This window comes from Callorhinus ursinus, unplaced genomic scaffold (genome assembly GCF_003265705.2).
Source record: "Callorhinus ursinus isolate GAN/ISIS: 27379988/994484 unplaced genomic scaffold, GSC_fseal_2.0 scaffold8, whole genome shotgun sequence".
NCBI classification, from domain to species: Eukaryota; Metazoa; Chordata; class Mammalia; order Carnivora; family Otariidae; genus Callorhinus; species Callorhinus ursinus.
The window spans coordinates 7,513,486-7,529,131 of record NW_027397070.1 but is presented as its reverse complement, the minus strand read 5'-3'; the positions used below and the strand labels follow the sequence as shown (position 1 = coordinate 7,529,131).

Below are 15,646 nucleotides of genomic sequence, written 5' to 3'. Positions count from 1 at the left end.
AACATTTCTTTAGAAAAATAGACACCCATAACCTAATTACTCTATCTATAATATCAGTCTTCTCTGCTGGAGAGAGATTTACATGACTTACTATAGGATCCAATTGAATATCATTTCTAGTTCTTCCTAGACATGGCAGACATACAGTATTTAAAGCATATCTAATATATTTGACTGGTCTAAGATTAGTTGTGGTTGAGAACCAAGAATACTGCTAGGGCTTTTTGGTCTAAAAGGATGAATACACCCACACCCACACCCACACACACACACACACCCACCTACCCACCCCACACACACACACACACCCTAAAATTGTGGACCATAAACCTAGACTGAACAAGGACCTTATCACCAAATCATGGAAGTTTAGATCTGTAGTGAACTTAAGAGAACATAGAGTTTGATGCATTCCCCTGACTTCGTTACATTGATGTCATGGAGTCAGACTTGACATCCAACAAAATATTCTTTAGTTCTTCTGTAATATTCGGAATTCTTCCATCTCTAATGGAGGCCAGAATACTTGACTGGATAAGCATGGTATTCCTTATGTTCTGAAATAATGAGTATACATAAATTCTACATCTCTTATAATATCTCTTATATCTAACCCTTTTTATTTTATTACAAACTGCAAATCCACCTCTAGCTCTGCAAGCAGTCAAATAAATTTTTAAAATGGAAATGTACCTGAGTGGCGCAGTAGGTTAAGTGCGGGTTTCGGCTCAGGTGGTGATCTCAGGGTCATGAGATCAAGCTCCTTGGGCTCTGCAGTCAGCAGGGAGTCTGCTTCAGTTTCTCTCTGCCCCTACCCCTTGAGTGCTCACTCTTTCTCTGTCTCTAAAATAAATAAATACATCTTTTAAAAAATAGAAATATTTACTACGCATGCACTAAGTGCTATGTTTAGTTTACTAGTAAACTATAAGTTTACTATATTTGCACTACACTGGGTGCAAATATATTATCTCCTTTATTACTCCTAACTCTCTGATGGAGATGCAGAAACGTATCACACAATTGCTAAATAGTCAACTTCTTCTAGAGTCTAAAATTCAGTGTGAGTCTTCCTGGTCCAGAGCCCATCAGATCTTATGTCTCCATTGGGAAAATGTTTTGGTTTTATCATTCTTAGGTATTTTTTTTTAATCTTTGGTATTTTTAAAATTTTTAAAAGATCCTAAATCTAATTTCTGTTTCAGCGGAAACGGCACTATTGGAGATTGGATAGCAAATGTATTACCCTCTTTCAAAATGACACCGGAAGCAGGTACTACAAGGTAAGGATGGCTCTTGCCTTAATTGGAGTCTCCTGCTCCCTCTTGTCTTCTTGGGAATGTAGGGTGTTAGGAATACAGAATACGTCTAACAGACATGACTGTTTTGTGCTTGTTCCAGGAGATATTTTTTTTTTCTGTAGTTTACAGATTTGAGGGGAATCAGGTTGTGACCCCAAGTTAGTCATCTATGAATTTCAAATTTCCCTGAGGAGTGCTTCTGGCCCCATGGAATGGTGGTGGGGAAGAGGAAGTTTAATTGAGTATATAAGATATGTGCATTTTAACTAGAAAATTCAAAGTCCAGCAGATTGGCTGCATTCTTGATATCCACTACATCCAGGTTTTTTGTTCATCTATAGTCTTACAACACATTCCCCAGGGCGTTAAGAAACATTGTATGATGTCTCCATGCATTGCCAATATGCATAAGGAGCACTTTCCTCTAGAGAAAAATTTGGCAGCAGTTTCCACTTTGTCTCTCTACGTGAAATAGTACAGATGTCACATAATGTATCACCCAGTAAAACATGGTTCCAAAAGAAGTTCATGGTGAAAACAGTATATACTTGCTCCTTCAAAATTAATGCAGCCTCAGCCATAGTTGATATGACTCACAGTGTCTACTTTATACAGCTCTAACAGAAAAAGGAAACCTCATTAAGTTTTAAATGAAAAATTTATTTTAAAAGTTATTATTTCTTAGTCACTCCATACCTCTGCATAGACAATGTGGTGATTAATTATTTTTTGCTATCAAAATTGTCTTAAAAGCAATGGCTTTTAAAACCAGTCTCTCTGGTCTACCTCACTAAAATTGTTCATTTGGCTATACTATTATATTAACATCTGTTGAATCAAATTATATGATTCATTTTCAGTGCCTAAAAGGATAGTTAAAACTTAGCAACAGCCAGGCATACCCAAGTGCATTTCAAAAGTGTTGTGATTCTATGTCACCATTATAAAAATTAATCATTTATATTCTTAGATCTCAGTGCAGGTTCAAAATCATTATTCCTATTTGTACTTTTTCTTGCCACATGAACGTAGTAAAAAAGTCACTTGAATTTTTCTGGCAAGAGGAGATGATAAAGTTTCCCCCAGTAAAGGTACTTTTGAATTTTGCTTAGCAGTATTCTGTGTTTAATAAAACTATTTTACCTGAATGATGGCTATTTGTAATGTCATTTGTCACATGTGCCTAGCATGAATTTTATTTGAAAGTTTATAGACTTGTGATAAACTGCAGTTAGTACACTCTTTCTTCCACAGGAAATTCCTTTATCAGAAATTTTATCTCTGGAACCAGCAAAACTTTCAGCTTTAATTCCTAATGGAGCCAATCCTCATTGTTTTGAGATCACTACGGCCAATGTAGTGTATTACGTGGGAGAAAACGTGGTCAGTCCTTCCAGCCCACCACCCAATAGCAGTGTCCTCACCAGTGGTGTTGGTGCAGATGTGGCCAGGATGTGGGAGATGGCGATTCAGCATGCCCTCATGCCCGTCATTCCCAAGGGCTCGACTGTAGGTTCAGGAACCAACTCGCACAGTGAGTCTGCTCTAGTTTTGTGTCTGTAGAACAGTTGAAGAGAGCCTCTTTGGGGATGACTTAGTTTATTGGAGAACATTGGGTCTCTCAAATAGAAGCTGCTACACCTACTAAGGTATCTCATTAAATGATCATATGTTATTGTTTATTTTATATGAAAATTTGAACAAATTCATGTAAACCCTATGTATTAGGTAATAGCAGAAACCTAGAGCTGTTGTTGGTCCTAAAAGAAGGAGTAATCTAGTCAGCTTGCATTTGATCTGGAATGCCAGTTTTGTTATTTGCAAATGTGAGTTAACATGTTTCCTCAAAACCCCCTAACATGGTACTCTGTGCAGGATACTCGGTATGCAGAGTACTTGGAAATTCTTGATAATTGTATCCCAGAAAGAAGTCTCTGTTCATTAGTAGAATGAGACAGATTTTACCAAAATGCAACTGTGATCAGGTGTTGAGAATGAATTTTAAAAAGATATTTTAGAGGAATATCTATGTAAAAATGTGTAATTTTAAATTTCAAAATGGCTCTTAATAATGAAGCCTATGAGGGGGGAACCTGTTTTTCGTATTGCAGTAAGTTATCTGGTGATTGGTCACAACTTTTCAATTGATGTGTAAAGCAATGTACATATATAAATAGGTTATATATGTTTATTTTGGTGCTAAGCATTTTACGTGAGGTCTCTATTTTAAAGCCTAAAACAACCCTGACAGGTGGATGTTAATGATTTGCCTGTGTTACAGGTGAGGAAATCGGGCCCTAGAGAGATTAAGTTGTCTCAACTTTACCAGAGTGGTAAAGCGGCAGCCAGCATTAACCCAAGGCTTCAGGACTCCAGACTCTAAACTGACAAAATATTATTTTTCAAAGCCAAGTACAGAGTAAATCTGTAATTGTAAAAGGAAAGAAATATTCTAATGAACATTTTCCTAGAAACATTTAATTGCTGTGATTTAAAAACAGCCCTGCAGCTTGATTAGTAAAGCCTGTAATCTGCTTGCTTTGATGTTGCTTCTCTTACTTCTTTTGTGTATTTTTTAACATGTATTTCCAGGAGATATTTCTGTGAGTATTTCAGTATCAAATTGCCAGATTCAAGAAAATGTGGTGAGTGTGTACCTACTAATATAAAACCACATTACTAATGTGGTAATGTGATTCTTTATTGGAAAATAAGAGTATCCTAAAGTACATATTTATTTATCTAACATTTTAATTTTTCAGTATTTTCTAGAAAGTAAAATAGGGTCTATTGGGATATTTTTCTTCCATAAGATTTTAGAAACATTATATTATGTGGATTTTTTAAAGTGATTTTTCTTTATCCTGTAGTGTGGAGAGCTAAATACTATTATTCATCTCAGATAAACAATTATAATGCAGTGACTGATTTTTCTCACATTTGCCCACCTTGGTATTGGAATTTTAATGGTCAATATAACACAATACCAAACAAAATAAATTCTTTGAGTTGCACAAGCAGCCCTTAAATTCTCATTCCTTGATTGCTACCTAGCAGTGCTGTCTTATGACAAGGAGTTGTGAACGCTTTTAGAGTCACGTATGCTTATCAAGACCTCAGAAAACTGCATAAATCATTAGATTTTATGGGTCCATATTCTAACGCCCTAGTTGGCTATGCCACATAACTCCATCCTTTCAACTCAGTTTTTGAAAATCATTGACATGAGATAATTTATTATATTTTGTCATGACAGGCAGCCAACATGTAATAAAGCCTTTCCTACCCCGTCCTGTGACTCAGACCTTTTGCTCTGTTTTCCCTGCTATACCTATGACTGAAAGCAAAATGTTTACAGCCTTACTTACACTGATGTGAGTTTAATTTTTAAAGAATAAAATCCATGAAACTCTGTTCATCACTAGTTATAGCTTTGCATCCTTTGCTAAATTGGCATAAAGTAAACTGAAAACCAAAGCTGAATTGAAGAGAATTAGGAAAACTTCATAGTGAAGGTTAGTTGTAGTCTTATGCTGTTAATCTTGAAATATATTTCTAAACACTTGCACGTTCCTCTTGCTCTTGCTCAGCCAGAGAAGACTTTGGGAAATAAAGGTAATCTATAAGCCTCTTGGAAAATTCTAGATACCTGTCAGGTCATTCCACCCTGTTCAGCCACTGTTATCCACTGAAAATTTGGGGTGGGCCATTGAGCCATATGAAAAAGTTGGAGAAGCTGGGACTCAAAATACTGGAACAGTATTAATTTGTTTTCTTGTCTCCAGACAACCTTGAACTCAACCCATGGCTACTCTGAAGGCAGAACAGAATAGAGACAACTGGTAGTTGTTTTATAGGGAGGAGCACAAAGGAAAAGATAAGAGTGGGTAGGAGATGAAGAGGGTAGGATTTGATGTACAAGGACTTGCTTTCTGAAAGGACAAAGACTGTAAGAGTGGAGGACAGGCAGAAAATTCAGTATGATATAATAGGAATACATAAAGTGGAAAGTGGTGTTTGTGTTTTCATGAGTGTAATCATCAAATCAGAGACTGTAAGACATAGATTAAAACATAATGCTTTCTTTAGCAATTATTATTTCAAAGAGAAAAGACTAGACATTTGGATCTTGTGACCTCCAAAAGTAGTAAAAAATAGCTTCCTCACAGATGAGAGTTTCACAATGGATTGTCATCCTTTTGTGGTGTCTCCAACTCACAGTGATTCAGCCCCTTCAGTTTAGATTCATCTGGGTTGGATGGTTGATAGAGAAGCATCCTCACCATCCTAGCCATAAAGAGTGAAGTGACATGTGATTGGGACCCATGATTATTTAACCTGAAATTTCTAAATAACCATCCCCACAAGCAAATCTCTTTTTGAATACTTAAAGTAGCGTAGTATAGTTATAAGTCTTATTTCTCTCTGTTAAAACATATATGACTGAACATTGTGAAACCTCTGCTGCTTAAGAACCAACCAGTTTGCAAAAATATTACACTATTAAATTAATTGAAGAGTGTGCTTTGAATTCTGTAGTGATACTGCACATTTCATCTAGCATTTACAATCTTATCATTTACGTTAAAATATCTAATAATATTAGTAATGTATATAATAGACATATAATTTATCAGGACTAATGTTTTGTTCTACTTCATGTTTGTTTTTCATTGGACTTGCACCTGTAGGACATCAGCACAGTATATCAGATTTTTCCTGATGAAGTACTGGGTTCTGGGCAATTTGGAATTGTTTATGGAGGTAAGTTAGCTCACTAGTATTTTATTAACTTGGAATTTTAGCTACGTGTATTTAGAACAGTAATATCTCCAAGAAAAATATAAAAGACAAGACCTATGTGTACACATATTTGTGTATATATCTCTCTCTGTTTTACCTTTTCAGCAATTTCTCTTGAGATAGTCACTATCTAGAGAACTGGATATTTCTGTCTTGTAAGAGAAGTTTTTCTACTCCTAAAAAACTTCTTTTGATTAACTCTTGACAGAATCTATACACAATGCTGGTTAAATACTGGTTTATTTAGACAAAATATTGAGAAGGATGGAAGTTATAATTCATAAATTAGTTCCATTTCTTTTTAGCATATTTGATCAGAACTCTACAAGAAATCTATTCACATAACTAGACAAATAATCTTTTAATTCTAAAATCTGTGACAATGTATTTCATAAAGGTTGTCGTTTTTTAAATTTTTGAAATGAAATACTAGGTTTTTACCCTTTTCCTTATTGTCAAGCTATTTGGTGAACTTATTATTTTAAACTCTGCTGTTTTAGATTCTAGCCAGTTCAATTATAGTTTTCAAGTCTTTAAGAAACATTTAATATTTATGCTTTACCTCCCCTATAAACTGACACCACAACTTTCAGTTCTTGGATATAGTCAGTTAAAAAAAATTATCTTTTCTGTGAGGTGGGAGGGCTCTGAAATAATCACAATGTCTCACTCATTATTGTTTATGATAGTATAATACGTGCTTTTTTAGTTAAAAACTGATTAAGTTATATTCTGTTCTAAAAAGTGATTTGGGCCGCACCTGGCTGGCCCAGTCAGTAGAGCATGCAACTCTTGATCTTGGGGCTGTGAGTCTGAGACCCACACTGGGTGTAGCGTTTACTTTAAAAAAATAAAAAAATAAAAAATAAAAAGTAATTTTGATTCTTATAAAATGCTCAATGCTATTTTTTTATGGGAAACCCACAATGAGTCAGCAGACATTGTGCTTTTTGTTAATGCATAGCAGTGTAACAGTGCTGCACAGAGTATTACTCTACAGTGTAATCATTGCTTGCAAAAAAAAAAAAAGTCATGCAATATAAAACATAGTAAATATAACTGCACATCCTGTAGGGTTGAGAAATGAGGGCAGAGGGACCAGCAGGTGCCAGATAATTTGTAATACCCAACACTGAAGGAGCAGGCCCAGGAAGAGGCCTCCACAAGGAAACTGAAAAGTTTAGACCGGTCTCATAGGGGATGAAGCAGATGAGAACCACTATCAGAAGAAAGGTCAAGTACTCTATGTCATGACAGAGGAGTGGAAACAAAAGAAGGTCTGACCCTGAAGAGAGTAGAGAGTGGAATGACTAAGTAGAATAGAGATGGCAGTGCATCCAAGAGTAAGTGATGTTAGGGAAGTAGAGAATGGGAAAACAGGACAATCTGGGAAAGAAGGAAGGAGGTGTCAGAAGGAAGTCAGCAAGAGTCTGGAAGGAGTCAGAAGGCAGAGTGAGAGTAGAGTGTGGGGGAAGGAACGCTGGATTTACAGCAAATGGTATCATGGAATTTCAGGTTTGTTTGTATGTGAAAAAAAACGTGTAATTAGGTCATTTTCATACTTATTTAACACTACTCTATTCTATACCTACTACAGTATAGGAGTGTAGAAGTTAAGAGCTCGAGGGTGCCCTATAGATTCCCTAAAAGGTTTGTTGGGAGGCTTAAATGGGATGTAATGTATGTAAAAGGCCTGTCTTGTGATGACAATGACAGTGATGATGATGAAGGTTTTCTGAGTTTGTATAGTTCTCTGGGCAGTGTGTGTACCTTAGGTATCTTATTTCACCTAATGCTCAGAACAGCCCTACCATTGAAGATGAGGAACCTAAAACTCAGAAAGCCTAAAGTGATTTGCTCAGGGTCCCAGAGCTAGTAAGTGAGAGCCAAGACTTTTTATTCTTTCCCTTATGACATGCATTAGTTTATCAGGACTTTAAAATTATACTTTCTTAAGGAGAGCATTTTGCTGGTGGTATAAGATTGTTTATATTAAGTAGCTCAATATCGTGTTTCTAAATCATATATTTTTATGCAACAATATCAGGCTGTTGATATGTATAGCCTTTAAGGTCCCACTTTTGTTTTCTAAATTGTGGCTAATTTTATGGTACATATTTGATTTAGAATAAGGGAGCTAAGAAATGAAATCTTGATGGATGTAAGTCAATGCTCATTAGAAATGTTGTGTTCAATGAAACATTTTTGTAATTCCCAAAATTGTCCTTGTAAATTCTGGTGTTCTTTAATATAGATGATATTTAATAACATTATGCTAATATCTTCCTCTTTTTATTTTAAAGGAAAACATCGTAAAACAGGAAGAGATGTAGCTATTAAAATCATTGACAAATTAAGATTTCCAACCAAACAAGAAAGCCAGCTTCGTAATGAGGTTGCAATTCTTCAGGTACATCTTTGTTTTTCATTTGGAGTCTCTAAGATTGTCCCCCAACTTCCGCAGAACAAAGAAAAGGTCTCCGGATATCTATGGCATAGTTTTTTTTGGAAAACTTTAAAATAACTGGAAAGGCAGCTTGAGCATCCGACTATTGCCTGGGTAGTATCTTTCCTAAATCTGGGCAGTAGTTGTTCTCTTTTATGTACTTAATTCTGGGTTTTAATATATTATTAATGCTCATTAAATGGGTAATGTTTCAGCATTTGCTCACGGTGGACATGCTGAGACCATTTTGTTTTACATCGTAAATGACCTTACCTTCATAAACATTCCTCCTTTATGCTGTGATAATTATATGAATTGAGTATGGAACTGTCAGCATATTAGGTACATGAGTAATGTATGCCCGAGAATCGGATCGTCTTGGTATTATTAATGTCCTTTTTGTCTCTCACTGTAAGCCTTTCCCTTAATAGTGAGCATATTACTTAACTCCTTTCATTAACAGTAATCCCTTTTTCAAGCCAGAATATGTTAGTCAAAGATATTATGCGGTACATATAATTTTTGTAACCATTAAAACTTTTTCCACAGGCTAAAAGGAAATTGAGCAACTGTTTGCTAAATGTGGTCACCTAGCTATTCAGTCTAGACAATCAGGCCATTGATAAATGCCCATTTTTTATATAACCACCATAATTCTGTACTTGTTGTGCAAGCTGTTCATAATTTCTAATTCATAGCTTTATTGAATAATTTTCATTTGAACGTGGCTAACAGAACAGATTGCCTTTCTTCATTTATTGTTTCATTGAGCTGCCACTTATTGTTTCATACAATAAAAAGTTGAAAAAGATGCAATTTCTGCCCTAAAGGAGCTCATGTGCACAGACAACCAAAAATAATGCCCGCTATACATAGAAAAATAACATAGACTTTTCTGGGACTCAGAATTTCTAAAGATGGTGTTTTTGTGCTTTTGGACAACTGTGTAACACAGAGAACTACCACAGTGTTCTGTGTTTTCCTGGGGAAGATGATAACCAGGCTCTGAAGATGCCAGTTTCATAGATTCATAGCTTAGTGCTTGCTAATCAGTTACCAAAAAAAGATTTTTTAGAAAATTCTTAACTTGGCGACATGGAGCTGTTAATGACGTCTGAAAACTTAGTAAATGACATCATGCCAAACCTGGCCCCTGCTCTCCCAGTCTCCACTCCCAAGTGGTGTCCTGAAGGCTGATCCTTTGCAACATGCCAACCTCCAGACTGGCATATGTACAGAGACATTTATCCTTGCTTGCCAGACATGAGAGAGAGAAACTTCCTGGTTAGCATGGCTCTGTCATTTTACATGTTATTGCAGTGGCAGAGTGTGATCGGATAGATGTAGAAGGTCTAACTCTCTGTGTCTAGGCCCTGTAATTGGCTCTCCCCCACCTGTCAGTAAGTATCAGCTGCTGACTCTATAGTGAGGTAGAAAAATAAAATACACCTGAGCATAAACTGCCTCCCGTCTCCTCTTCTAAAAGAGTAGGTGCAGTCAACAACTCAGATACAATAAACAGACACTTGGCAAAATTTTCATTATGGTTTTCAAAAAAAAAAAAAGTTTGTTTAGGTTGAAAGTCAAATTCTGCCCCTTGAGCATGTGAGGAGGTTGAACAATTCTCATATTATGGCCTGGAATCTCAAAAATCCTCATTGCTAATCCCTCATCCCCACTGTCCCTAATCATTCACTTTATTCATCAAACTCCTATTGATTGAGTACATAGCATGAGCTAAGCACCGTCCTAGGTCCAGTGAATACAGAGGGGACAAGATGCACAGATCCTTGTTGTGGGTCTTTTTTTTTTTTTTCTTAAGGTGATTTTATTACAGCATGGGGACAGGTCCCATGGACAGAAAGAGCTGCCTGTTGTCGTGGGTCTTAATTTGAATCACTCAGCTATACCTTCAGTCAGATGTTTGCAACTTATTTATGTGTCGAATTTTCAATCACATAACATGTACCATGAGTCTTCTTAAGCCTTGGCTTAATTATATGCACTTGCGGGATTCAGAAGTTCATACTTTTATCATAAAGTTGCCAATTGTTTCAAAATTTCAAAAATAGGGGACTCATCCTATCTCCCAACTGAAACAAATGAAAGAAAATGTTTTAACCCTTTAACCATTGTCTGATTTATCAGCCTCTCTGGAAAGATTGTAATTCAGTATTCAAAGACAGTGAAGTTCAAGCTCACCTCCTTTGAGTCTTTGCTCAAATATCATCAACTATATAAGTACCATTCTTACCTTATTGAAAACTACAATTCATTCAGACCCCCTCCCATCCCTACCCCTGTGCCCCTCTTACTCTGATCTGTTTTTTTCTTCCATAGCCCTTATCACCTTCTGTTCTATTATAGAATTTCATTTATTGTATTTGTTGTGTGTTTCTCTCCCCAGCCCCTTCACTAGAATATACACATCAGGGGGGTAGATATCATTCTTTTGTTTACTGATATGTCCTGAGCCCCAAAAATTGTTCCTGGTACATATCAGGTGTTTAGCAAATATTTGTTGATGGAATATTTGTTGAATTAAAATTGTACAGAAACACCATCCTGTCACATAAAATGTCCTACATAGTATCTAACCAGGTAGCAGAAGTCTAGACTGCATTTGCTCTTAATGGTTAATTGGCTGGTTAGTTAAGAAGGATTAACTATGGTTAATGGGGTTAGTTCTTTGAAAGCCCTCATTGCCTCATTTTGTATTTATCAAAAGTAAGAATTCATCTTTTTGGACCTGAAAAGACAAAGTGGTAATGGGGATAGAGAGTGGGGCTTAGAATTCTGACTCACTAACTGGTATGTTCAGAAAAAGTACCATGAATGAAGTCAACTGGATGGTGAGCAAGGTTTTCTTCTACTACACTTGAGGAACAGAATTCCGTCCCTCTGGACATAAAAGTGATTCCTAGAAGCATTTGGCATTCTCTGCCTTGTGGTCCCCTACTTACGAAAGCTGGAGTCCTAGTTTATGGTTGTACCTGGAGTCTTACAAGTTTTGCCCTGTTCCCTTCCTCCTGATTCTCCAGAAGGGGCCATGTGGGCTGAAATGACTGATGGCAGAAATCCCTCCTCCTGCAGCTCTTCTAGTCCTCTGGTCAAATTCTGATGTGTTTCTGTTGTTTGTAGAAAAGTACCTTTGCTTATAGAAGACTTCAGAGTTGTGTAAATATGGACTATGTGAAATAGTAGAATTCTTTCATTGTCCATTTTCTCCTTGCTGTATAACCTAGGTCAGGGCTTTCCAAAATCTGATTCAGTCATTAGGAAACTAAGCTCTTCAGATATTTTTGAATAGTTGACAAATTAAGGCAAGTGTGAATCTTATGGCATAGTCATCCCTTATATCATTTAGAATAGCCTATTTTCGTTAGATGTAAATACTTCGTTATTATTTTTCTGTTTCAGTAGAATGTTAATGTACATGTTAAATGTTTCATAAAATCCCCAAGGGATCTGCTTATATTATTATGTTAAAAGTTGTACCTTGATTTAAAAAAAGACATAGCAAATTTAAAACTATTTTTTTTCTATTCATGTCAGCAAAATAAGAATAAGAAGATTGTTGTTTTATGATTAGGAATATCACAGAAAACTGACCTTTTACAAGGAGATGGCAACTATCTCTTGCAAAACTTAGAAACTTAAAATTTAAAGTAAATGGTATTGGTATATTTAATATACTGTACTAACATGGACTTGTTCAGTCAGAATTACAACACTAGCACTTCTGTTTATGATACAATGTGTGAAAGCATTTTGGAATTTAAAAAGGACCGAATATAGAATACATAATATAAAAAATACATAAGAATTTTATAAGCCATAAATTAAATGTATCCCTTTGCACTCCAGAATTACCTCGATTATTCTGGTTTCTCTGTTGTGAGGCACTCCTCTTCCCATTCAAGTCTCTCTTCCCTTAAAAACCAAAAGGCAGCAACAACCAAATGTGGTCTTGATATGTCCAGGCTGCCTTGCATAGGTGCATTCAGTTCTCCCTTCTGTGTGGCCACTCTTTAGATTTAGATCTCTCCTCTTCTTTCCATTCTTGTTCACACATTCCTTTGTCTTTGGTTTCCACACCTTTCTTAAAGAAAATGCAAGGTCCTTTTGCCATCGCCTTGTTTTCTCCTTCTGCCCATCTGTCACCCTTTGGCTCTTTTTCAGTCTTTATCCAGCTTGACTAATCTCAGTCCTTATGCGGCATTGATCATTTGTTCCCCTGCATTTACAAGATCCTCTCTCTCCTTCCCTGCTAGCTTCTCCAAACTTCTACCTGAACTTCTCCTTTCTTTCACCTAACTGGCCTATGCTAATGTGGGACTCATTCCCAGAGTGAGGTCATCCACTTTAAGAGCAGCCTCTGTCATCCCTTTCCAGGTCATCCCGTAATTTATCTTTGAGTTCTGATCTTCCAGAGGCACTTGAGTCTCATATTTTTGACCTTTGGACATCTCCACTTTGCTGGGCCAGTCTCACCCCAAACCAACCAGCCTAAAACCTAACACTTAATTGTAAGATCTTTCCCTGCAAGATACTCTCTCCCTAACTTTGTTTTGCTTTCATTCTTCCAGTTTCTAAGGCAAGAACCCTTTTCCTCAATTAATAAAAATATTAAGTCAATCAACAGTACCTACGAAGTACTTCCTTCCTTTATACAAAGCAATATAGTGAGCCTCTGGGCCATATAAAAATGAATGAAAGCTTTTAAGATATTTATCATCTATCTGGGCAGTCAGGTACAAGTAACTACAAGTCAGGATAGCTGTGGAAGCACAGTGAAAGAAATCCTGGATTATGACTGAGGCCAGGATGTTGGAATCAGTTCCAAGAGAAATATGGCATTGGTGAAGTCTTGAAAGATTCATGGGTTTTGATAACCAAAGAAATGTTGGAAAGGGTTATTAGGCTGAGGGGCCACCTTAGTAAAATAAATATTGTATGAAAATTGAATAGAAAAATTTAGATCATTTTAGAAGATTAGCTTTCAGACATTTTTCCTCATGTATCCTCAAAAAGAATTTTAAAAAACGTTGTACCTTGTACCTGGTTGTATATTTTTAAGATGACAGCCAGAACTATTTTATCAGACATTTAAAGAGTTTTAGTTTTGCACTGTATTAAAAATATTGATATTTAAAAATAAAGCTATTATATCACTTCTTTACAGGTATGCATTAGAATCTAATTGTCATAGTCAATTGATATACTTTACCAACCATTTAAAAAAATACATGAATGGACTCTTCTTTGACAATATAATTCACAATATTGCTTGTTTTCTTTGACTATATTACACTTTTCTCACAAAATTGTATTCCAATGTAATGTGTTTTTATAATTGAAAATCTTTTGTTGGTCCCCTTTCATAATTATTTACAGTAAAAATAAGTATATATTTTAAATTTCTTGATTACAACACTTTAATAAGTGTTTCAAAGCATTCTTTTGGGTTCAGTTACCATTACAATTATTAGTAAAAACTTAATTCCCTAAAATTTTACCTATACTTGTTAAACATAAAAAATAAAATGCTACTGAAAATACACTATTTATTGAGATTGATTTTTTAATTTAGTTCATAAATTGGCATGTGAATATTACTTGTTGTTTGAATTAGACAGAATTCAGCAACCATTTTCTTTCTTTTTTTTTAAACTATAGGAGCCAAGTTATAAGCCCAAACAAAAACAGTGATTTATCTTCAGAAATTCATTTCAGTCCTTTCTCCATTAATAAATCCATTAAATCTCTAATTTTGATGAAAGCATGAATTAGAAACTAAGTTACAGATGAATTGATTTCCAAGTTAGAGTCATTCACTTCAGACTGGCACAGTATTTCAAATTTTCTCTCTGCTTTTCTCTCAGGGGATTTTTCTCCCCACCCCCGGCAAGGTGCTCTAGTAATATTTGGAGTAAGTGAGAAGCATCCATGGAAGGAAGAAAAATGATTATGAAAGGAAACATGTGGATGGAGAATTTGAGAACTACACAGATATTTTCAGATCTATATTAGAAGTTATTTGTGGACTGGTCTGATTCGTTCATTCATTCCTCATATATTTTTGAGTGCTCACCATGTTCCAGGCTACAGTAAAGATACAGATATAAACAAAACAGATTTTCCTAAAACTCTGCTCTGCTCACATATCTCTTAAAAATCTTTCTGTTCCCCAAGAGTATGCCTACTTGGTTAGGAGACTGCTGTGGTGGGACATAGTGTGCAGGAAGACAGGAAATGGCTTTCATGGGAGTTCATGGAGAACCTTAGATAATGTGCCAAGTTGATCAGATTTTATTATGCTTGGGTGATTGTAAATTATTGAAATGTTTTGAAAAAATGTTATGATCAAATTAGCATTTGGAGATGGCATATTATAGAGAAAAATGTCTAAAGGCAAGAAAACCTCATTGGAGGCTATTTGCTATTTTCAGCTAGTAGTGACAAAGTGCCCCTGTTCCTCTTCTTTCTTGCTATGCAATTGTCTTGGCTTCATCCTTAACATTTCCATTGGTACTAGTCTACACCAGACTGGGTTTTTTTGTTTTTTTTTTTAAGATTTTATTTACTTATTTGTCAGAGAGGGAGAGAGAGTGAGCACAAGCAGGAGGAGTGGCAGGCAGAGGGAGAAGCAGGCTCCCGGCTGAGCAGGGAGCCCAATGCAGGACTCGATCCCAGGATCCTGGGATCATGACCTGAGCCGAAGACAGACGCTTAACGAACTGAGCCACTCAGGCATCCCTAAACCAGACTTTTAAATTCATGCCTTGATTGCTGCAATGGGTGATATTCTGATAGTTTGGTTTCCCACTCCCCCAGCCCGAATCTGTCATCATCTTGCTGACCCTGCCTTTTCCCCTGGTCCATCCTGAAGACCACAATCAGATGAGTCTTTAGTGGGTTTCCATCCTGTCCCTCCCTGGCTTAGTAGTTTTCTTATTTCATCAAATCTGTTTTTAGCATTGTAGGTGATCATGCTGGACCTTATCACTCCTATTCAACTTAGTCCTTCATTTCTCTTCAAGTTACTGTTCTCATCATACTCTTAACCTCTGGCCATTGCTCAGCTTTTAATTCC

The 15,646-nt window shown here is 36.1% G+C and overlaps 1 protein-coding gene across 4 annotated transcripts in view; it reads left to right on the top strand.

Moving 5' to 3' along the window:
• Nucleotides 1-15,646, top strand: part of PRKD1 (protein kinase D1) — a 318,122-nt gene that overhangs the window by 267,822 nt on the left and 34,654 nt on the right. For all 4 annotated transcript variants that reach the window (XM_025869149.2, XM_073895013.1, XM_073895012.1 and 1 more), the window contains 5 exons: nucleotides 1,206-1,283; nucleotides 2,556-2,835; nucleotides 3,894-3,946; nucleotides 5,993-6,065; nucleotides 8,408-8,514. In XM_025869149.2, the coding sequence (XP_025724934.2) occupies nucleotides 1,206-1,283; nucleotides 2,556-2,835; nucleotides 3,894-3,946; nucleotides 5,993-6,065; nucleotides 8,408-8,514 (591 nt within the window). The remainder of the gene's footprint in view (nucleotides 1-1,205; nucleotides 1,284-2,555; nucleotides 2,836-3,893; nucleotides 3,947-5,992; nucleotides 6,066-8,407; nucleotides 8,515-15,646) is intronic.